Source organism: Trachurus japonicus, chromosome 3 (genome assembly GCF_045865225.1).
Source record: "Trachurus japonicus isolate A0001 chromosome 3, Traja_1.0".
NCBI lineage: Eukaryota > Metazoa > Chordata > Actinopteri > Carangiformes > Carangidae > Trachurus > Trachurus japonicus.
In genome coordinates, this window is record NC_140909.1 from 27,849,463 (window position 1) to 27,874,403 (window position 24,941).

General features: G+C 42.0%; 1 protein-coding gene across 1 annotated transcript; it reads left to right on the plus strand.

Moving 5' to 3' along the window:
• The first annotated feature begins 4,783 nt into the window (after positions 1 to 4,783).
• On the plus strand, positions 4,784 to 23,820 carry gpn1 (GPN-loop GTPase 1). Its single transcript, XM_085768854.1, has 13 exons — positions 4,784 to 4,967; positions 5,976 to 6,069; positions 8,421 to 8,527; positions 15,226 to 15,263; positions 15,373 to 15,451; positions 15,542 to 15,636; positions 17,424 to 17,469; positions 19,488 to 19,634; positions 19,942 to 20,024; positions 21,663 to 21,702; positions 21,811 to 21,901; positions 22,211 to 22,321; positions 23,200 to 23,820. The coding sequence occupies exons 1-13, from the start codon at positions 4,794 to 4,796 to the stop codon at positions 23,304 to 23,306; spliced, it is 1,212 nt and encodes a 403-aa protein (XP_085624980.1). The 5' UTR covers positions 4,784 to 4,793; the 3' UTR covers positions 23,307 to 23,820.
• The last annotated feature ends 1,121 nt before the right edge of the window (positions 23,821 to 24,941 follow it).

Here is a 24,941-nt window from a genome sequence, read left to right on the forward strand (position 1 = left end):
CATGGTGCACTGCAACCACCACAGGACCATGAAATAATTAATTAAATAGTGAAATAATTAAATATATGTTTTACATGAAATGAATTGGTATTTAATGAATTAATGACACATTTAATAAATTATTTATGTATTTAATTCTACATTTAATTAATTAATGACACATTTAAATAATTATTTAATGGTGTATTTATTTATTTCATTGTGGCACTTTCCTGCAACACAGTACCATGAAATAATTAATTAAATAGTGAAATAATTAAATATATGTTTTAAATGAAATGAATTGGTATTTAATGAATTAATGACACATTTAATAAATTATTTATGTATTTAATACCAATTTAAATTAATTAATGACACATTTAATAAATTATTTATGTATTTAATTCTACATTTAATTAATTAATTCTACATTTAATTAATTAATTACACATTTAAGTAATTATTTAATGGTGTATTTATATATTTCATTGTGGCACTGTCAGTCCTCCATACCTATTAGCCATTAATTGTTCCATCCATAGTCGCCCTAACAAGTAGGTTATTTTTAGCTGAGTGTGAATGCATATTGTAGGAAAGTTTTACCCTGCGAACTCACCAGCATCACACACAAAATAAAAGTAGCGTGCTGCTTACTTTCATATAGCCAAACGTTCACTTTATAGCCTAGCTACAGCCCTACACCAACGTTAATTAAGCATTATACAACAGTTAGTTCCGACCATGAGTGCTGATATACAGTATAACAGCAGTGGGACTTTTTACAGGCATTATCACTCCGCTGTTCAGCTGGACAGTAGGAAGTCAGAGCCACGCTCCCTCCCCATACAACTGCGGTCAAATGAGCCGTCGTTCGTCTTCGCGGAGTCAAGCCAGCCGCACAGACATTTTAACTGCGCCCGTATCATTATCAGAGTCCACCTGCAAAGCTAGCGCTAGTTTAGAATCAAGCGAGATGACTTCCGGTTTTCAAAATAAGACGAGGATAATACGGAGGCAATCGAGGCGTGTGTGTGTGTGTGTGTGTGTGTGTGTGTGTGTGTGTGTGTGTGTGCGTGCGTGCGTGCGTGCGTGCGTGCGTGCGTGCGTGTGTGTGTGTAGGCTATAACCATTGTTTATTGGCTGTTAGGCTACAGTGTAATGAGGTGTTTTCAACACTTTTTTTCACATCATTAAAGCAGAAGTAAGGGGAATGTTTGTGTTAATATAAGTCTTAAATAGTTATATCTTCCCACAGCAATCACTTCTATAGAGTGGTGGTTATCAGGGCCTAATGCATTTTAAACAGGAAAAAGGCCTTATACTCCAGTTTTACTGTACAGTAACATCACTTTGGTCCATAACTTCTGTCAATACTTGGTACAGTTGACTTCAGGACCACGCTGGCTACTTCCTCAGTCATGATCAAACATTTTTACTGTATCATTTTGGAGAAATTAAGCCTCAAATTTGCATCTTTAGCTTCTTTTAAACAGGAAAAAGGCCTAATACTCCACATTTACTGTACTGTAACATCACTATGGCCCATAAGTTCTGACAATGGTTCGTACAGTTGACTTCAGGAGTATCCTGGCTACACCCTCCGTCATTTTCAAACATTGGACTTGCACTGGAAAAGCTCTGTCATTTTAGAGAAATTAAGCCTCTAAATGAGAATAAATACCGAGTATAGGCCTCTTTCTATGTAAAAATGGAACTGTATAGCTGAATTTCTCTAAAATGATGCAGGAAAAATGCTTAATAGTGGATCAGTGGGTTGTAAGGATGGTCCTGGAAACAACTTTATCAACTTTTGTCAAAAATTATGTATCATAGGGATTTTACATTTGCGTGAATATTGAGCAAAATTCATGGATTCATTTCTCAAAAATTATACAGTCCAAATACTTGACACTGCATGGGTGAGTAGTCAGGATATTCCCGAGGTCAACACTAACCATTGTCAGAACTTTAGGCCAAAGTGATATTACTGTACAGTTAAAGATGGAACATTAGGCTTTGCAAAACTTGCAAAGCTTTGCAAAAGGCTTAATTTCTCTAAAATGATACAGTAAAATGTTTGATATTGAGTGAGGGAGTAGTCAGGATGGTCCTGAAGTCAACTGTACCAACCATTGTCCGAACTTATGCACCAAAGTGATGTTACTGTACAGTCAATATGGAGTATTAGACCTTTTGTCTTGTTTAAAAAAAGCTAAGAATGCAACTTTGAGGTTTAATTTCCCCAAAATGATACTGTAAAAATGTTTGATAATGACTGAGAAAGTAGCCAGGATGATCCTGAAGTCAACTTTACCAAGTATTGACAGAACTTATGGACCAAAGTGATGTTATTGTACAGTAAAATGGAGTATAAAGCCTTTTTTCCTGTTTAAAAGAAGCTAAAGATGCAACTTTGAGGCTTAATTTCTCCAAAATGATACAGTAAAAATGTTTGATATTGAGTGAGGGAGTAGCCAGGGTGGTTCTGAAGTCAACTGTACCAACCATTGTCTGAACTTATGGACCAAAGTGATGTTATAGTACAGTAAATAAAGAGTATAAGGCCTTTTTGTCATGTTTTTAAAAAGCTAAGAATGCAACTTTGAGGTTTAATTTCCCCAAAATGATACAGTAAAAATGTTTGATAATGACTGAGGGAGTAGTCAGGGTGGTCCTGAAGTCAACTGTACCAACCTTTGTCTGAACTTATGGACCAAAGTGTTGTTATTGTACAGTAAATATGGAGTATTAGACCTTTTTGTCATGTTTAAAAAAAGCAAAAAATGCAACTTTGAGGCTTCATTTTTCCAAAATTATACAGTAAAAATGTTTGATATTGAGTGAGGGAGTAGCCAGGGTGGTCCTGAAGTCATCTGTACCAACCATTTCCTAAACTTATGGACCAAAGTGATGTTATAGTACAGTAAATAAAGAGTATAAGGCAATTTTTCCTGTTCAAAAAAAATAAAATCAAAAAATGCAACTTTGAGGCTTAATTTCTCCAAAATCATACAGTAAAAATGTTTGGTAATGACTGAGGGAGTAGTCAGGGTGGACCTGAAGTCAACTGTACCAAGTATTGACTGAACCTATGGACCAAAGTGATGTTATAGTACAGTAAAAATGGAGTATAAGGCCTTTTTCCTGTTTAAAATTCATTAGGCCCTGTTAGGTGTAACCTCACACAGACACAGACACAGACACAGACACAGACACACACACACACACACACACACACACACACACACACACACACACACACACACACACACACACACACACGCCTGTAAAAAGTCCCACTGCTGTTATACTGTATATCAGCACTCATGGTCGGAACTAACTGTTGTATAATGCTTAATTAACGTTGGTGTAGGGCTGTAGCTAGGCTATAAAGTGAACGTTTGGCTGTATGAAAGTAAGCAGCACGCTACTTTTATTTTGTGTGTGATGCTGGTGAGTTCGCAGGGTAAAACTTTCCTACAATATGCATTCACACTCAGCTAAAAATAACCTACTTGTTAGGGCGACTATGGATGGAACAATTAATGGCTAATAGGGCCGGACGCGCTTCAACAATAAAAACTGAGCTCCAGAGGAATGTCAATAAGCTAAAACATAGCAGGTCACAGGTGAAGAACAGCTGATTTTACTACGCTTGTGACGTATCATCCCACCTGACCCCTGACCCCCCCCCCCCACACACACACACACACACACACACACACAGACACACAAAACACTAGTAGCTAGTACATGGCATAGGCTACTTTAGTTCACTGAAATAAATGTAGGCTATATGTGTCGAGCATAAACTGTAAAAATGAGTGTATAAAGAGAACGGTAGTCTGGATGAAAATAAGCACGCTTTTATTTTGAAGTTATTACGTGTCACTTCCGCTTCCGTTCTGCCCGCCGTTATATTGATAAACATGAAACGAAAAACGAACAAATGAATTTACAAAAACCAAATTCGGGCCGTTATTTGACTGTGGTTTTCTCGTTTTTCGTTTTTGATTCAGAAAACCAAAAACGGAAAAACGACTCTGTTTTTTCATTTATTGGTTTTTGTTTGAAAAGTAAAAAAGGAAAAAACCACGGTATTTCCGTTTTCCCGTTTTTTTATTAAAACGGAATATCAAACTAATTCATAGATATTACCCTGCCAAACATTATTTGTTAAAATTTAAGAAAGATCTATGTGTGAATTGTTCTCTGTGTGAGTCTGAGCCTGAAACTGTGATGCACCTGTTTTGGAACTGTAACTCTACTGCCACCTACTGGAAAGAAGTAATGCGTTACATCACATTGAAGATTGACCAGATTGACTCAGATTTTTCTTTAGATTGGAACAATGTACTTTTTGGTGTCCACGATGTCAAAGTAAGAAACAGAAAGAACTATATGTCATAAACTTGATAATAATATGAGGGAAATATCACATACACAAAGCTAAATGTAGTCACTTTTGTGGCATTCCAAAGGGAAACGGAACAGTACATGCAAAGTATCTGTGACTCGAATAATAAGAAAGCTATGAAAACGTATGATTGGTGCTCTCTATTCTCTGTATTTATTTAATAGCCTACTCCCTGGCTGTTGTTCAATTGTTTGTTTGAAGGTACATTAACTGCCTTTGTATTGATTATATTTCTGTCAATAAAGATTTATTGAAAATCAAACAAACAAAAACAAAACACGCCTCTCTCTTGCAGGCCGCAGACGGATACACTTGAGTGAGTCCAGCATATGTCCAGTAATTTACGACGGTCCCGGGCTCTTTACGGCAACCGGTTGTCATAACACCAAACAACATGGCAGCGTCGGAGCAGCACACCGGTCCAGGTCCCGAGGAGGTTTTGATGGGAGACCAGGAGGGTTCGGCGGCGGGGACAGACAGCGGAACACCGGGGGCTGCTGCCCGGGACAAACCCGTGTGTCTGATCGTGCTGGGGATGGCGGGGTCCGGGAAAACCACCTTTGTTCAGGTCAGTCAGCGTGTGTGGCTCCCTGCGGCTAGCTTCATTAGTTAGCCTCCTAACAGGTGACAGAGAGAGGGAGACAGGGATGGGCGCTTTAGGTGGGGTTAAAAACTGACAGGTCTTCTTCTTGGTCATCAACTGACAACAGAAAACGGCGGTTTTTAAACCCTAACCCGCTCCTGTGGTCGTCAGGGCTAAGCGTTAGCTGTGTGCTAACATTAGCTGTGGTGAACAGGCTGAAGACATTACAGTAGGTTTCTGTGTTAACCGGAACATTAGGGGCTTTACAGGCGAGCTGCACCTTCACACGACCCGCAGAGTTCACCTCATGTCCCGCAGCTATCAATTCACCGGAGCCCAGAGAGAAGTTCAGGATGGGCCAGGCCAGTAAAATAATAGCATGATAACCTATAACGTTAAATAATAAGAACTCTGAATTGTTTTCTTTTTTTTTTTAGCGCAAAGAAGTACAAGTAGCCTACATTACTAAGAAGTTTAAAGTTAATGAACTATCCTTTTACAAAACATTATGAACAACCTGGAACTTCAACAATATTATGCATCTTCTGTACCAATACAACTACAGGTTTTAATGCAGAACTCCTCACCCGCTCCTAGCAGGTTAACTTTCGAGGATTAAAAGTACTGATTTATCAAATCACTGGAAACACTGGGGCACCGTTCCTACAGGATCCTGAAAGGGACAAAATCCTTAATAATAACACATTGTGAAGTCATCAATAGTAAAGAATGAGCAGATTAGACATTTGTATTGATCAGAGGAGATGTCTCTGTTTGAAAGCAGAGCGACATGGAGAGGTTGTCACAGTAAATACTAAATAGACATATGTAATGAAATATATAAGTCATGAATTATAGATGTTTCCAGGTGCCAAACATCACACATGGCCTGTGAGGATTGTTTTGTGTCGTTATTCTTTCTGCGGCATTGCTCTGTTTTGTGTTGAGTATGTGTGTGTGTTTGTGTTGAGTATGTGTGTGTGTTTTGTGCAGAGGCTGACGGCTCACCTTCACACTCTCAAAGCTCCTCCATATGTCATCAACCTCGACCCTGCCGTCCACGAAGTGCCCTTCCCTGCAAACATTGGTGAGGACCAGGAGAAGCCTTTCTCCTGCACACACAGAATATACTCTACATACTCTAGCCACTTTATTATGTACACCTTGTTTATTTGGCCTTTTGGAGCAGCTTTAAAGCAGAAGTAAGAGATCCGGTCGTTTTGGCTAACTTCTTGTCAGCCGATGGAGTTAGCAGTCCCCGCCCTCGTCATGGATCTATTGATAGCTTTCATGTGACATCACGGCCCGTGTGGAACGCCCCCCTGGCGGTCAAAACAATCCACTTCCCCGCTGTCCGCGGCTTAGGACAAGGCAGAAAAACACACACTGCTCCCTGCTGCTTCAAAAATACCGGTGTTATGGCCCAACTGGTGTCTGATTTAACTGGTTACCGTACCGAACAACAGCTGTGCTGCACTTCCGTCCGCTGATTTGTCACAAATTCACAAATCAAGCCGCAGTTCACATGTTAGTGCAGCCAATATGCTTGTTTGAGTGAACCTGTTCAGGCAATCTACAGACAGTCAGCACCACACTACTCTGACTCTGCACAATACCACACACTATGACAAAGCCTGTCATGTTAAAGTTACGAACTAATGGAAAACACTCTGAAAATACGCTAAACAATACCGGTCATCGTCCTCGCCGCGCCGCGGTCGGTCCCGACCCCCGTTACCGTGTCGCTGCCGCCGCGGGCGGTGCTGTTGCCGTGTCCGGTGGCGGGCGGCCCCGCCGGGTTACCACCGCCGCCGCCGGTCCCGCTGCTGTCGGACCGCCGTCATCGCTGCGGTCGGTAGCGGTGCGTAGCAAAGCTCCGGGGGGAGGGGGGGCAGCTGGTCACCGTGCAGCCCAGCTAAGGGCTCTGGTTTGTGGGTGAGAGGAGCAGGGAGCCTGGGCTCAGCGGGCTGGAGCTCAGACTGTGGAGCTCAGCGGAGCTGCGGTACCACGGTGTTCCCGCACAGGAAAGATACAGGTACATTTCTACCACTTCAATGAGTTCAGAAACATTATTTTAAGATCAAAAAACTACAAAATTGGGCTTTTAAATCAGAAACCAGTTGAGCCATAACACCGGAAATATTGGTTGCAAGCGGTGGAGGATGATGGATTCTCCACTAGGTAAATGTAAACATCGCCCAACTCGAGCTTCGGCAGGGAACTGGTAATTTTAAACAGCTCGTATACTGTACAGCAGCTGGTGTTGTATATGGGTCACAAGTGCCCAAAACTTCAAAGTTGTTTTTATATCTTTCTTTCTCGGCTGCTGGCAGATGATTCAAGTCATTACTCGGTTGTTTGTCCATAGAAAGTCCATTGCGGGGCCATTTTGGAATGTTGCTTTTGACCGCCAGGTCACTGGGAAGTGACGTCACTGAAAGCTATCAATTGGTCCTCGTCCCTACGTCACCACATTCACGCGCATCCCTTGGCTGCACACACAGCCCTTCATGCCGTTCTCTCTCCTCATTGGATAAAGGTTGTAGGACACAAGGAAGTATACAAGACGTTTTCTCCTCTGCTTACAGCAGAGCAGAGTGACTGACAGACCCATGTTTCGAACCAAACACTCTATGTAAGTGATTGCTGTCGGAAGATATAACTATTTAAGACTTATATTAACAGTCAAGGTGTGAAGGCTGATGCACACCTAAAAAAATCTTGAAAAACAGGTGCGTTGGAGCATAGGTAAGGAGTGAACAAAAGCAAAAAGGGTCTCCCGCACACTGTCAAGTCACTCGCAAAAGACTTTAATAAAACAAACAACGTTTCGGTCCACAGGACCTTTTTCAAGCAGAGATGTGACATGTGACATCTCTGCTTGAAAAAGGTCCTGTGGACCGAAACGTTGTTTGTTTTATTAAAGTCTTTTGCAAGTGACTTGACAGTGTGCGGGAGACCCTTTTTGCTTTTGTTCAAGACTTATATTAACACAAACATTCCGCTTACTTCTGCTTTAAGTCTTGGCGTCACAGATACAACAGTTAAATCTCTCCTGGACTGAGATGTGGGGACTGTGGAGCATGTTTGAGTTTAGTGAACTCATCGTCATGTTCAAGAAACCAGTTTGAGATGATCTGAGCTTTGAGACCTGGAGTGTCATCCTTCTGGAGGTAGCCGTCAGAAGATGGTTCATTCACTGTGGTGGTCATAAAGGGACAGACATGGTCGAGCTTCAGCTGATCATCTTGATCACGTCTTCATGTTGAAAGGCATGGTGTTGATGCCATGTGATTGGCCTGTTAGATAATTGTGTTAATGAGTAGGCTAGTTTAACAGGTGTAACTAATAAAGTGGCCGATGAGGGTATCCCTGACGTTGCTGTTGTGGAGAATATTGTTTACTTGTCTTCAGTCTGTCCTGTCCTCTTGTCTCCAGACATCAGGGACACTGTAAACTACAAGGAGGTGATGAAGCAGTACGGCCTCGGACCCAACGGTGGCATTGTCACGTCGCTCAACCTGTTTGCCACGCGCTTCGATCAGGTAACTCAAACACTGTAGTCGAATTAAACTTCAAAACATGCAAATCGAAACACTGGAATTTTGTCTGAGTAATCATGACTACACAGCAGAGCAGACCTGCTAATAGCTTAGCATGGGTCAGTGCTGTCAGACCATCCCCATGCAGAATTCTGCATGGGGATGGTCTGACAGCACTGACCCATGCATAAAGGTATTTTTGTACAGTTGCCCTGAGGGATCAACTCACTGCAGCTTCAGAAAACACATAAACTTGTTTCAAACACAAATTAACTTTATCGATTGCAAAAGCTCACACCACAAGAGAAGAGTTCCTGGGGACTCACAAAAACAGTTTGTCTTTGCATAATGTTTTATTATGTTTCAGTGAGTTTAGCTCTTAGGGCCACCGTATATTTGGGAACCAGTTTGGGTCACAGACAGAGATCCAGTCTGGATAGGATATGAGACTACCATCTCATCTCTGATAAATGACTTTATCATTTATTTATTTATTTAAAAGGGACAATACACATTAATGAACATCAGTACGGGTGTACAGATGTAAATGTGTCAGAGTTAGCAGCCTGCTAATTTGCATCCGCAGTCCCTTGGCAGGTAATAAACAAACAGACAGAGAAATACACAAAGAGTTATACAGTGATTCACATCATATAAACATTCATACATAAAGTGCATGTCAGCATGAGTTCTATAAAGTGCCGGGTGTAAAGTGCCAGTTTTTAAAGTGCAAGTGCAAGTTTAAATAGATAAAGTGCATGTCTAAATGGATGGATCCAGATGTGATGGCCCTCTCCTGCCGCTTGGGGTGGACCAAGACATTGGAGACTTAGCAGCAGGTGTATAAGTCCCATTCACACACATACTTACAAGGACAATTGTGCAGTATAGAAAAAATAAGACAAGTGCAGTGCATGCATGCATACAGTGGGTACTAGTTTCATTTGGATGATTTCACGGGAGAGTCACGCGGATTTTTTGTGGAGGAATAATTGTGTTTTCACCAGAAGCTGCAATGTGCCCCAACAACCGCCAGGTGGCATCTGTGAGCAGCAGGACGCCTCCATAAGACAGCAGCACGGAGCAGTGAACACGAAGCCTCCATAAGACAGCAGCACGGAGCAGTGAAAACGAATGGGAAATGCAATATAATAATAATACAGTATAGTTTTTCGATGAGAAAAATGTGACGACGGCAGCTACAGTATACGTCTCACTCTCTTTTTTCGGTCCTCAGTCTCGTCAGCTCCAAACACACCCGTCTGTGTTTTTAAAATGAGCCAACTACTGTACAGTAGTGCCACAGATTTCTCATTCCCCCACCTTGTTTGATTGAGAGTGTAGCTGGATGATTTCTCGTGAATGAACGGGCAAGAGCCTGTGTCACTTTCGGGCTGGGTGATAAAACATAGGATATCCTGAAATAACTTTTCCTTGATAGAAACAGGCTACAAGACGCGGCCGATACAAAGTTGATAGGTTTCATTCATCCATGTTTTGACTGTGTGTGTGCCGAGCGGACCCGTTTAGAGAGACACGCGTCTGTATGGGACAGGCTTTTATTTAATTTAGAACAAACCTTATGCTCAGCAAAAATGGAAAATAATAGTCTAATATAATAAAATGGTCCTGTTGTTTGGCCACTGTTTAAAAATAGGTCTGATCAATCCAGAGCAGCATTCATTTACAAGTTTAATCAGCACCAATTAAACTTCTTCTAAATAAACGTAAACATTCAATTAGGGCTGGGCGATATGAGAAAAAACCCTATCACAATAATTTTTTTCATATCAGTCGATATCGATATATATCACGATAGGACTCAAGTCACTGTTTTTGTCAAGCCTAAATGTTCCATCATACTCACAAGTGAGATTTGAAGATATCAGAAGTAGAGTTGCACGATACCCACGGTAGCCACGGTACCCCGCGGTGCCAAAACGTAACGGTTCCTACTATACTAGAAATTCTACACGACGGTACTACTGTGGATTACTACTACGGTGCCAGTTTCCGCTATAGCGGCCGCCTCTCCTCTCCTCTCCTCTCCTCTCCTCTCCTCTCCTCCCGGCTTCTCCCTGCATGCTACTCCCTTGTAAACAAAACCCACATGCACCCACTGCAACCTAACTATACAGCTGCTGAATGATTGGCTGTTTCCCTGTTACTGGTGATGTCCGGGGATATGATAGGCTGTTTCCACACGCTGGGTCCGCCCGTCTGTTCTCTGATTGGCTGTTCGTGTGTTCATGCCGGCAAGCACGGACTCCATGAAGACAGCTGAGACAGCTCCGCTTCCATAGAAACTCGCTACAAAACAAACAACGAGCTAAAGTTCTGTCTCGCCCAGACGCGCACACGGCTTCACAAACACGAGACAACACACTCACCACGGCAGAAGCACCGGGCGCGAGCGGCGAGTCTGCCGCGGTGTCCTCGTCAGTGGCACTTAATTAATTTAGCTCTGTTTATTTTCTCATTGGCTAATATCAGGCTGTATGCTCCGTGTACAGGCTGAGGAATAAAGAGTTAAAGGATGTCCAAGTATAAAGCACCTAGAAAATGCATCAAAATATAGTTTTCACAGGGAATCAGTTCCTGTTCATTGTATTCTGTCCTCTATGGTTTATTATGTTGGAGAAGAAGCATTATTGTCAAATAGATTTTTTAAAAAGACAGTGGATTTGTTTTTATCCTAAGTTGATTATATTTGTTAAACATAAATTAATGTGCAAGAGACTGAATGGTTGTTTATTTTCAACCATATAAATTCTAACTTCATTTATTTGTTTTTTATTGCTTATTTAAAAATATTTGTTTCAGTCTAATTCCTACTTCACCAGTATTATGTTTGTCATGCACTAAACAACATTATAAGTAATTATTAAGTATTTATAACTTGTACAAATACATTGCAGTTCATAAAAAAAAAAAGGTTGCAGTATCGTGATATTACCCGGAACCGTGATACTTTGTCTGGTATAGTACCGTGGTTACTCATTTTGGTATCGTGACAACTCTAATCAGAAGGTTATTTCTGATTTAAATATTTATTTTTCGTCAAAAATTGAACATTTCAGATGTAATGATTAACATATAAAAGCAATGAGTAGCCTAATAACAGTTTCAGATAAATAAAACTGGTATTATATACAGTTAGTTTCAACCAAATAATTTGATTGGACAAGAGACATACAGGAGTGCTGATATACAGTACAACAGCACTGGGTCTTTTTACAGACATTATCACTCCGCTGTTCAGGCGTTCTTTAACATTACATCAGACAGGAGTTAGGTCAGACTAGAGCCAGGCTCCCCATACAGGAGCTGCTCCATCTCTCTGCTGCTGCTACAGTTATAAACGGACGTGAAAATTAAAACCCGGACCTGACGTGGCCCGTCTAATTAGCGATCATTCTCAGCCTAAACCCGGCTGAAATAGAAAAAGGAAGAGAAATCGCCGCGGTTAGCGCTTGTTTCGCAAGTGGCCAGTGTTTAGGTCGGCACAGCTGAACAGTGTCGCTCTGGTGTGAGGAGCAGCAGTAGCAGCAGCAGCAGCAGCAGAGCGGCCACGCCGTGACTGCGCTCCCTTTGATGTGTGACGGCGAGCCGCTCCGACTGCCTGCTGTCTCCGTGGTTAAAGTTTAGGGTTGTTTACACCTACTATATTAGAGTTCAATCAATCTGGGTTAATGTAAACATGACGTACCACGTCTTTTCGCGGTCACTCGTCTTAGTTCTCCTCCATTTTTTCTTTCGAGGCAACACTCCTCTCTCTCTCTCTCTTTTTACTGGCGATGCCCCGCTGCTGACGCCAGGCTGCAGCAGCCCAAACATTACCACGTGTTGTTGTGCTGTGTACAGTCTTCCTGTGCTGTGTCAATCTAACCTGGTTGGCTCAGCCAGTGGTTCAGCGCGGCGCAACTCTCGTTTTCATTGGCTGTTTCAAAACATGAATGAATGAAACCTATCGACTTTCTATCGACCACGTTTCATATTGCTATTGAGTAAAGTTATATCCCGATATATATCGTTATCGTTTTATCGCCCAGCCCTACATTCAATAACTGGGTCAGGTCGGAGGTCGGTTCTTTTTTTTCTCATCTTCCTCACAGGAAAAATAAGGTGTGCGCTGCACTCAACTCGCTTCTCTCTGACGCGTCAGTGCTCTGTTTGTGATTTGTCTGCTGCCTTGAATCCGCCCCACAAATTCACAATAAGACAAACCAGGGTTGAGTTACTGAGTTGATAACCAGCGTTGTGGTACCGCTGATCCGGAGTGACAGTGTTGTGAAAATTGCTATGAACTGGTGCTCCCCTGTTTTTAGGTGCTCTGCAATCTCATCGTATCAAAGAAAATGGATTGATTGATTTTTACTTAACCAAATGAAACGAAAACAATATTATATTAATATATTGTTGTAACTTTAGAAAATATAATCCAGGAGGAAAAAAAGGCTTACAAACATGGACCAAAACGGCTCAGATACGTACTACACATCTTATGAACGTGATGTAAAGTAGCCTAATAACTTTATTTTTATATATTTTTTAAATGCAACCTCTAAAACTAGAATGAAAATTTTTTTATGTTCCACCTTCTCGGCTCTATTGAAAGTAATGAGCTTAATAGACATATTAGCAATGACCAATAGGTGTGCTTGTAATAATTGCTGTGACGACAGCTGGACACAATGTAACACATTAGCATCCTCTTTATCTCTGACCAATGGGTGTGTTTGTGGATACTTCACTCAAGTACCTTGTCAGACAAAAGTCCTGCCCCCCACAGTACTTAACACAGCTGTTTGCTTTGAACAGAAAAACTGGTTCCTACAGTAGCTCTCCTCACACTTTTCAGTTCATAGGCTAAGTGAAGAAATTTCGTCGTGTTTCATGTAATACATTTCACATGTAAGGGGTGCTGAACATACAGCCTCCATTCAGAACTCCAAGACACATGTGCCAGACGCACAGAGGCATGCGTAAAACACAGATTGAGACCACTTCATGATGTTTAGTTATTTTTTTGGTTCATTTTCGTTTCTTTTGGATTTTTGTGCATATTACTGAGCCGTTTTGGTCCATGTTTGTAAGCCATTTTCCCCCTGGATTAAATTTTCTAAAGTTGCAACAATATAGTAATATAATATATATTGTTTTCGTTTCATTTCGTTAAGTAAAAATCAATCAATCCGTTTTCTTTGAAAATATGAGCACCTAAAAACCAGAGCACCAGTTCACTGTAGCGATTTTCATACACACACCCAGTCTCGCTTTCAATAAAACACACTCGCATTCTATTACAATCAGTGAAATATATGAAAACAATATAAAACACAAATTTAAAAAATGACAGTTGTTGTTGCTCTAGTTTTTTGTTTGGATAAGCTTCAGCTGTCAGAAATTAAAAGCAGCCTCCTCTTGTTATATTTGCAGCAACACTGTTGCTTCAGGCTGTGATCAGCTTTTTTGTATCGCTCGTAGCCTAGCCTACTTTCCATTAAAACAACCTGCTGCTCTTGGCTGAAATCAGCCCGTTGTGGCTCCATTCTACGAACATTCTTTTATTTTTTTCCTCGGGTTAAAATGCCTCCAAACAGGCGATCTATGAGTACATCCTAACTTAACAGAGAAATAAAACACAGCGAGAGCACAACTAAAATGTGATATTATTCGCAGCTTATTTACAGATTTTAATAATGGAGGAGACAACTGTCTGTCTGCCTCCAGTGGCTGCTCCAGCACCGCAGCACCGACAGGATCAGCGCCTGTAGACGTCTGTCTGTCCGCATGTCTCGTCCTTTCCTTGTCCGTGGTCGTGGTGCTGAAATAACGCGGAGCACTTTGCTCTCATTACTTTTGTTGCCAATTTAAATTAAGAATATTGTTAAAGCCTGTAGTTTTTGATTGTGTTAAGATTCCTGTTCATGTCTGAAAATGTACATAATGATTTTGCTTTTTGATGAAAACCAACTTCAGTCCTCGTTTTTTCTGCTAAGTCCTGGTTTCTTGCCCTGATAGTGATTTTAACACTTCATGTGTTGTGCGTACCTGGGATGCATGGATAGTGCGTGTACGTCCTTTCATGGTTTAAAGCATCAGTGACACATGGGCACATAGCTGGCAAATCATTTTATGTTTAACAGGGTAGGGCCTCATATGAAATATTGAAACGGGCCCCCAGATGTCTAAGGCCGCCACTGAGAACCACTGATCCTGTTGAACGTACTGTAACCACTGTGATACAATAAAAACAACAACATTGATCTGATTGACCGGCGTAGCGGTCCCTCTCTCCATTCACTCTATAGCTCTCTCGACCACAGCTGCAAATGAAGTTGCCTAGGCCTATGAACAGCGCCACTCTCCATTGCAGCTACGTTGTGGTCAAATGTGGAATTATCCCAAAATCTTTTGAGCTGCCTCTCAGTACGATGCTTCCACCTAGTGGCTACAATGTGACCTACAATTTCACGCAACGCGTGAATCACGCTTTCCGTGAGGGAAACGTCCAAATGAAACTAGTACCCACTGTACGTATATGTAAGCGTGCACTGCACAACAATAACAAAAATCATGTCAGCCGAAAGTACAGAGCAAGGCGGACGGACGCAGAGCACAGCTCTGCGAAAGTGGTCGCTCGCACAAACAAGAAAATGAGATTGTAAAACATGCGTGTGTGTTTGTGTGTTCTCCAGGTGATGCAGTTCATAGAGAAGAAGCAGCAGAATCATCGGTCAGTATCAGTATCATCTGTGTGTGTGTCCTTGTACAACTGAGTGTGTTGTGGTAGTTACTGTGTAGCTTGATTCTGTATTGTGTCTGATGCGCTCTGACCTCTCCAGGTACGTGTTGATCGACACCCCAGGTCAGATTGAGGTCTTCACCTGGTCGGCGTCTGGAACCATCATCACAGAGGCTCTGGTCGGTCCTAACACCAGAAATCTGTTTGTGTTTAATTACTGATACTGTTACAGTTAGTTTATTTACTGTGTGTGTGTGTGTTTGTTTCAGGCGTCATCCTTCCCCTGTGTGGTGATCTACGTGATGGACACTTCCCGCAGTGTCAACCCCGTCACGTTCATGTCCAACATGCTCTATGCGTGCAGGTACGTGTGGCCCTTCAGTAATAACAACACTGTGCTTATCACATTTATGTCTGAAATCGATGAACAAAGTGACGTCATGAAAAACATCTGTATATTTCATGTATATTTCAGAATCAAGACCCAAAGAAATTAGATCTGTTAGATTCAGTGTGCCAGACACACATAGGCTGTTGGAGTGATTTATTTGTCTGTTTGTTTGTTTGTTTTTTCCATTATTTATTCATCCGCCCCTGCCTGTAAAGCTGGGTTTCCACTGAATCAACATTTTTTTTTTTTTTTTTTACAGCAACATATGGTTCACAAATTCACATCATGATAACTTCTGTATTTAGACTATTCAAACTTCCATAGTCCAGTTCTCTTTGTTTGATATGTCAAGTGACTTTAAGTAGGCCTAACCATGGACAGCTCCTACGCTGGATCGCTCTGCTGTGTCGCCGCCGCTGAACCGTGTATACGGTCGTATCATGGCCACACAACGATGGGACTTCACGTTTTCATTCTCCATGTACACACTCGTTAATTCACAGCACACACTCATCATACTCGTCATCGCTGCACCGTTCCTGAAAGAGAGACGGTGATTTCGTGCACGCAGCCTAATGAGTGAGATCAGGAAAGGGATGGAGAATGACCTGTTATTTAATGCCAATTCGGGTGTTTTAAAGGGATAGTTCAACATTTTGGCAAATTGGCCCATTGCCATAATCGCTATAGTCATAGCAGTAGGTTCATACCTTTAATTGTAGGTGTAAGCTATTTTCAGTACGGCGGAGCGCAGCAGCTGGCTGCTCAGAGCTACGCAATGGAGGCTAAGGGAATTTCTTGGTTTCCCTCATTAAACTCATCAAATTCAACATCCCAAAACTCCACAGCGCTTTTGTAGACAAGTTGTGACCTGCACAACCACCACGCTATGAGATAATGACGGAACGATACGAAACGGAGCCGTTTTCGAGGTAAATACAGGGTAAATACGGAGACTGCTTGCTGAAAAACTGTCCCTGAACGCAACGCGCATCAGCGTTCCGTCATTATCTCATAGCGTGGTGGTTGTGCAGCTCACAACTTGTCTACAAAAGCGCTGTGGAGTTTTGGGATTTTGTATTTGATGAGTTTAATGAGGGAAACCAAGAAATTCCCTTAGCCTCCATAGCGTAGCTCTGAGCAGCCTGCTGCTGCGCTCCGCTGTACTAAAAATAGCTTACACCTACAATTAAAGGTAACGAACCTACTGCTATGACTATAGCAATTATGGCAATGGGCCAATTTGCCAAAATGTTGAACTATCCCTTTAACTCTTTTCTCCAGAGCGGAAAAAGACGCCACCACTTAGCTCACCCCTAGCTGTTATTGTTATTGTTAGCATTGGTTGCACCTGAAAGCAACACACTGTGATAGTTTGTGTGTGAGAGCAACAATATAATATGTATGGCAACACAACAGCATTTCTACAGGTACAAGCTGCACAATACTGTCACTACGACTAGTTTAATGACACAAAAACAAGTGAAGTGGCTGATAAACAGTGTTAAGTGCAGTTTTTCCTCACTGTTGATGCATAGTGTAGCATCTTGGATTGAGAGCTCTGGAATTTCCCAGTAGGAATTCCAACTCCAGTGGTCATTTCTGACGACCTAGCGTTGCGGGAACTTGGAAAATCAAATTTCTAATGAAACGCACCATAAGTTTATTTGAAGGAAAAACAGCCATGACAAAGACAAGTTCCCTCTGATGTGTAGTAACTGTAGGTCCTGTCAGTCTCAGCTGCTCTTTCTCTCCTGCAGTATTCTCTATAAGACCAAGCTGCCCTTCATCGTCGTCATGAACAAGGTAAGGTCAATTCCTGTCTGACTTCTGTTCTGGGGTCCATTTCACAAAGCAGGTTCAACAAACTCTGAGTCTAATCTAGTCCCCCCCTCCAAAAAAAAAAAAGATTCTGTAGCAGCGGCAAATGGACGTGAGCTCTGATTTTTTTTTTTTTTTTCGCGGGACAATACGTGAGTATTAAAGCAACATTGCGGAGTTTCAGCGCAGTGCTTCCACCATCTGGTTGAGAAGCGCTATCGTCTGGGGGGAAAAACGAAAACGAAACTTATCAGCAAGCGCATCCAGCGTTTATTCCCATTAATAAACGACAGTATTTCCCACATGTTTGCAAGGAGACTGTGTGGTGGGTGGTCGGGGGAGGGGAAGAGGGGGTGTGTGAGGTGGGGGGGCAGCGGCGGCGGCAACAACGGCGAGGACGAGCGGAGGAGAACCGTAGTTTCGCTTTTACCCACCACGTCTCTCCCTCGACGCAGAGGGGAGGGGGGAGGAGGGGGGGCGGTGTTTCGTACCCGTGCAGGGAAGTTACATAGTGCAGTTTCAGCCGACGCGACCCCGCTCAGGCTGCGGCGGCAGCACCATTCATCCTATTAACCATTTTTCTACCATTGCAATGAGTCTGGAAACATTATTTTAAGGCCGAAAAACTCCGCAATGTTACTTTAATCGAAAAAAGAAATCTCGAGAATTATTCAACATTGTGTGTTTGAGCAGGTGCAACTCCAAATGTGTGTTTGATATGTTCAAGTTTGTCTCCATTATAACGTGACGGGGATGTGGTGTAGTCATCAATCACACCTGGAAATAATCCATAAGTGGATCGACCTATAAAAAAATAAGAGAGAGAGAGAGAAGTGTCCGTGTCCTGTCATGTGAGGGTTGTTGAGAGAAACTGACGGTGCAGAACAACGGGAACGATCAAACAAATCCTCATGGAGAATAAAACATCCAGTTGAGGTCTAATCAGGGATGCAAACAGCGCGCCGAAAAGCGAAACTCGCTTTTTTCATGACCAATTAGGTGACTTGTGTGAATCGTTCAGATCCGAAGAGTTTTTGTTTTCGAGAGTGGGGGGGGGGGTCTCAGCTGGGGTCAGTAAAATGTTTTTCTAACAGGCTGACAGTGACAATCACGTGAAACTGAGGCGAAGTCGGTGCGACGGCGACGCTGTTTTTTCCCCCGTGCATGTCATGGATGTATTATATTAACGGTGCATGTCCGTGGAGCTGTGCACCGGACATGCCCCGTTTCAGAGGTGAAGGAAGCCCTAAAGACGTCGTCTCCGCGATGTAGAATGTGTTCAATTAAAGTGAAACTAACACATTATATAGGCCTATATGTCCATTACACATTGAATGAAACATCCCATGTCTTTATTTATTTAGTTTATTTTAATAGTAATAATTATGACTAACATTCAGTGAAGACCTAAAAATCAGTATCTCCAAAATGGAAATATTGCAAAGGATTTTTTTAAAAAGCATTTTAATATAGAAATGTTGGCCTTCTGAAAACTATGTCCATCTATATGCACTCAATACTTAGTTGGGGTTGAACTACTGGAAATTGACTTTTCCGTGATATTGTAATGTACTTATTTGTTAATGGTGAGCGCCCCCCCCCCCCGGAAATTCCTCTCTTTTTTGGTCCTGACCCGTTTGCATCCCTGTCTAATAATCCTCCTGACAGAGTTTACACGTCCTGTCAGCCGCTGCTTTCAGTCTGCAGCTTCAGATAAAAAGGAGAAACTCAGGGTTAGTTGGAGAAAACCTGCTCCCGACCAGGTTAGGTTCACAGAGTGTGTTGCCATAGTAACTGACTCAGAGCTTCAGTTACCTCTCTGTGAAACGGGCTGGAGTTACTCCTCTTTCCCTGGTTTGAGTTACCTCCCTTTCTGAAACGGAAAACCCAGAGTTTGCCTCATTTCAGGGTTAACAGACTCAGAGTTTTCACTAAACCTGCTTTGTGAAACGGAGCCCTGATGTTCAGTCACATGTCCTGTTGTTTATGTTATTGTTTTTTAGACTGACATCATTGACCACAGCTTTGCAGTGGAGTGGATGCAGGACTTTGAGGTTTTCCAGGATGCTCTGAACCAGGAAACGTCGTATGTGAGCAACCTAACCCGCTCCATGAGTCTGGTCCTGGACGAGTTCTACACCAGCCTGAGGGTAAGAGGAGCAGCCCAAAAATAACTTTATTTATGTAGCACTGACTCAAGAGATACAAACACCACACAGTAGAAGTAGATGACGCACACAGTGACACAAAGTAAAGTGTAAATAGATGAGGAGCTGCTGTGTGATGTGTTGAAGTGGACACGCTGCCTTGCTGGTATAACACAGTCAGCTCATAATCGGGGCAGATTGTAACCATGGTAACCTGGCCTGCTGACCTGCTCTGGGATCAGGTTGCCATCATGGGCTCAAGTGAAATGTATTAAGAGGAATCCTGACTCAGTTGTCTGTGTGTGTGCAGGTGGTGGGCGTGTCTGCAGTCACAGGAAGTGGATTGGATGAGCTGTTTGTTCAGGTTGAAGATGCTGCCAAGGAGTATGAGACGTAAGTGGACAGACTTAAAGGGATAGTTCACCCTAGAATGATATTTCGCTCATTATCTACTCACCCTCATGTTGACTAAGGGCTGGAAGAATTTTCAGAGTCCACCATCCCTTCTCTGAGTTACAGGGGGTCTCGGCGTAGCAGTGCATTTCAATGCCACGGTAGCAAAGGGACACCAGAGCTCTTCGTAAAAAAACACACACAAAAAAACATCCAAATACCTCCATGATGCTCGTATGTAATGTCCGTCTTGTGCTGAAGCCCCAAATTGCGTAATTGTCCCGAAAAAAATTAAATAAGTCCACATTCCAAGCATGTTTGTAGCATTAGCTCCTAGTGTTGTTGTCCGCTCTTCCGCTGCCAGCGCGCATGCACAAGGTTCGCACTGAGACCGACTCGAGTCTTCAGTATCAGTGCGAACCTTGCGCATGCGCGCTGGCAGCGGAAGACCCCGAATGTGGACTTATTTAATTTTTTTCGGGACAATTACGCAAATTGGGGCTTCAGCACAAGACGGACATTACATACGAGCATCATGGAGGTATTTGGATGTTTTTTTGTGTGTGTTTTTTTACGAAGAGCTCTGGTGTCCCTTTGCTACCGTGGCATTGAAATGCACTGCTACGCCGAGACCCCCTGTAACTCAGAGAAGGGACGGTGGACTCTGAAAATTCTTCCAGCCCTTAGTCAACATGAGGGTGAGTAGATAATGAGCGAAATATCATTCTAGGGTGAACTATCCCTTTAAAGATCCTACTTGTGCACTTTTTGTTTGTTGTTTATTTACCATCGGCTCCATTTCACCACATTTCCTCTCTTTTCCAACTTTCACTTTGTAATTCTTCCCTTTAGTTTTGTTACCATTAATATCATTTTTGCACTTTAAGAAACAATGCCCTAATGCAATTTGCAGTGATGGAATGTTGCAGTTCAAGTACACTTTCACTTTCGAAACTTGGCACAGTTTTGTTTACAGTTAAAGTTAAAACAGTCCAATTTACAAGTTTGCACATAAAACCTGTTGTTTATGGTGAAAAGAAAAAATATAGTACCTTTGTATTTTGTAACAGAGTTGAGCCAGAGCAGATTGAATTGTATCGAATCAAATTGTTGTTAATCGATTTAGAACCTTATGAATCAAAATCGAATCGATTTAGGAAATTGGCCACGATACCCAGCCCTAGTCCTTATGCTATAATAAATGTTGAAAATAGAATATGAAAATATAGATGGAAATATGAGTTTTAAAATTCCACTGTCATCTTATTTATATGAGTAAATTCTGAATAGACATGTCATAGAGGTGATGACAGACTGAGTTTTATGGTCACTCACTCTGTTGGTTCAGAGGGTCTGAAGTTGTAGTTTGTATCGGCCTGAGGCAGAGGGGCTTCCTGTGAGGCTCTGTGCTGCATCGTGGTTGGATCAGTCTGTCGTTTAAAGAAATATAATATAATGTCAATTATTTACAGCAAAGCGGTCAAAACGCAAACAAACAGGCGGGATGTACAGGGGAGGAACGAGGAGTGGAGGTTGCTGCAGGTCGATGCAATCGACTGGATGTGTCAGAGTTTCTCATCTGTCATGTGCTTCATGTCTATTGTTTTATAAACTGAACTCTTAATCCTGCTTCCTCAGGGACTATCGACCCGAGTATGAACGACTTCGCAAACAGCTTGTGAGTGTCTTTCTGTGTGTGTGTGTGTGTGTGTGTGTGTGTGTGTGTGTGTGTGTGTGTATGGTGTGTGTTCTGTCTGCATGCTTTAACCTCCTTCCTGTCTGTCAGGCCGAGGCTCAGAGCAAAAAGCAGCAGGAGCAGATGGAGCGACTCAGGAAAGACCTGGGAGTTGTCGACATGACAAACACTCCTGCGACAGGTAGAACACATGGATCCTCATAAAATAAAATGCACAACAACATGATGGTTTACCAACAACAGGTTATTGGAAAGAACAACATGATTTAATAGTGTTGGTACGAGTAATATAATATTAGTAAAACATATTTTACTTTTTAAGGAACAGTATTCAGTCACATTTACAAACATACACATGTTACAAGTCTGTTGTTGGCGTATATTCTTAATTACATGATGATAGGAAAATAGGAAACAGAAATGAGGACCTAATTGTCCACTGGGAGCTCACCTCATTGGGGTAATTGGCTGATTGACGTCCTGTCCACAGAGGGTGTTGATATCGCTGGACCCAGTGACCTCATCATGACACGTGGTAACCCTGATGACGTGGAGGAAGAGGAGGAGGAGGACAGCGACACAGACGACATAGACCACAATGGTGAGACAAAATAATACAAAAAAAAAATCACCTGTAACTGATTTTCAGATTTATCTTGTGTCATTTTAAAGAGGAACTATGCAGGATTTGTAGCTTACTGTAACTATGCTACATTTTTACCATAATTAAACAGCTTTGGAGTAATTGTGATGGTTTAATAAATAGCTTAACTTGTTACGAGGGAGAACGGAGGCTCTCTGCCTTCCACTTGCGTGTCACTTATTGCGTCTCTTGCCTGAAAAACAACTTCGCAAGATCAGGGCCGCCGCCCTGGTGTCCCAGCTCTCGTCTCTGCGCACCGCGACACAAACATGCCCCATAACCTGTAATCTCTTGTTTATGACCGATTAAACTACCCAAATATACATGTCCTAACAGTCGTATATGATATATCAATCAATCAAATTTTATTCATGTAGCACCTTTCAAAGCAAATAAATGCCTTTTACATTTTGATTGAAAAAGTATATATACTATATAACCTTTTGTTAGCAGAAGGTCCATCAAATGGCAAAAAAACTGTTGATATTTGATGTCTAAACTGCCTTAAATCACAAACACAAATGTGTTGAAGTGGAATTGATTTCATTAGAAGCTTTTGACAGTTTATAATCATGAAACCAAACTTAATCTGTTTCTGATAGCTCCACACTGGGAGATATGATCAGAAAAAATGTTTCTAATGTTTCATCTTCTCAGCCGCTGTAGTTCTGCTCTCTTCATCTAGGGGGCACTGTTTTTCATTAAAAAGACATCATGTGTTTAAACAAAGAGATAAAAGACCAGCATTCATAATAAGTTATTGTTAGTTTGTTTGGTGTGTGGTGAACTTAGGGTGACAGTGTGTGAGCTCTGAACAGTTGTTGTGGACATTTCAGTGACAGAGGAGAGCAAAGAGCACGACGCCTTTGGGAACTTCCTGAAGGAGAGGAAGGAAGTGGTTCAGGTCCGAAACAAGAAGTGTGCCATGCCTGAGGGACCCTGACCTCTGACCTCTACAGCCCAAAGTCTGAGCGGGAAACTGGGACAGGGATGAAAGGCAGGTTAGGGAATGGCTTCCTCTCTAGGGTGCGGACTTCTATCTGGAGCAGATGCTAGAGGAAGCAGCTCTGACCTGGACTTCCTGTATTATCAGGTGGCCTCTGACCCTGTGCTTGGCTGCTCCTCAGTGTCGCTTCTTCCTTTAAAAGCTCTATTTTTGTATCAGAACAGACTATTCTATTCTTGTGGACTTTTGTTTGTAAAAGAAAGGATTAAATAAAAGTTAAAGGTTTGTTTCAAAGCTGTTCTTTAGTTTGACAACCAAGAGACTCCAGATGAGCTCTGGATTCTGCAGGACTGGACTGGACTGGACTGGACTGGACTGGAGGGACGAACAGCTTCCATTTGAAACACAGAGCTGATCACAATGATCAGCACTGGACTGAAGAGTAAAACAAACCTGAAAAAATCGGATCCGTCCTCTTCTTCTTCTTCTACTTCTTCCTTAATCTCATCCTTCCTTTTGAGGGAAAAACAACAACAAAAAAACAAACAAAACTAATAGAGACGTGTCGAGCCGAGTCGCGCTAGTGGAAAAGGGCCATAAATAATAACCCCCCTAAAGTGTCTCAATCCACAAAATTATTAATTGGGACTACGAGCATGATTTGTGACACCACAGTTTAGAAGCCAATCCTGGTCCAAAATTTAATGTTCATAAGTGTGATGTGTAAACCTGAAGTGTACAATACAAATGCCTACGACTGACCATAGTGAAGTACATTAGGATACATTTTGTGTCCAGCAGGTAAACTTAGGCTATGTGAACAATGTTTGTTTAAACAATAACATTGATGAAATGGATTCAAGATAAATTATCGTGTGGTTATTTGCTTTGCAGTGAATGGTGCAATGGAAATACTTTTTACTTTCAATAATACTTTTGAGTAAATTTCAGAGCCTGTACTTTTTACTTTTACTTGAGTAGATATTTGGATCAGTACTTTCACTTTTACTTAAAGGTGTACAGAAAAGAAAATTGAATTTGAGCCCACTCTGGATCATAAAATTAATGTAATAACTCATCTTTCAGACGATGTAGGCCAAACTTTGTGCAAAATTCTATTTTTGAGTGAATCCGGGATGAAAGTGTCTATTTTTTTTTTCGCATTGAATAATGCAGGCGCACGGATTATACATCAGCCTGTACACGATTCATCAGCCACTGATATTGGATCCGTAATCCGTCATTCAAACGTCTGAGACACACACGGAGCTCGGTCTCGCCCCAAGCTTTGAATATCCCGCCCGCTCGATAACGTCCAATCAAATTCGTTTTCCTTACTCGGGTAAACTCGTGTTGCAGCTCGTGACAACTCAGCGCGACAAACAGGACAAACGGCCATTTCTGTACACCTTTACTTAAGTCGTTTTTTACACAGGTACTTTTACTTCTACTCAAGTAAAGAATCTGGGTACTTTTGCCATGTCTGCCTATGACTCCAAATGGCGTCACTGAATTTCGACATACTGTATGACAGTGGCGTGCACTAAGTGTCCCCTGGGAGCCAAAATGCACGTTAAAGTGCCTATAGGAGCCAAAACGCTTGCTAAAGTGCCCTCTTCAGTTGTGAGGATG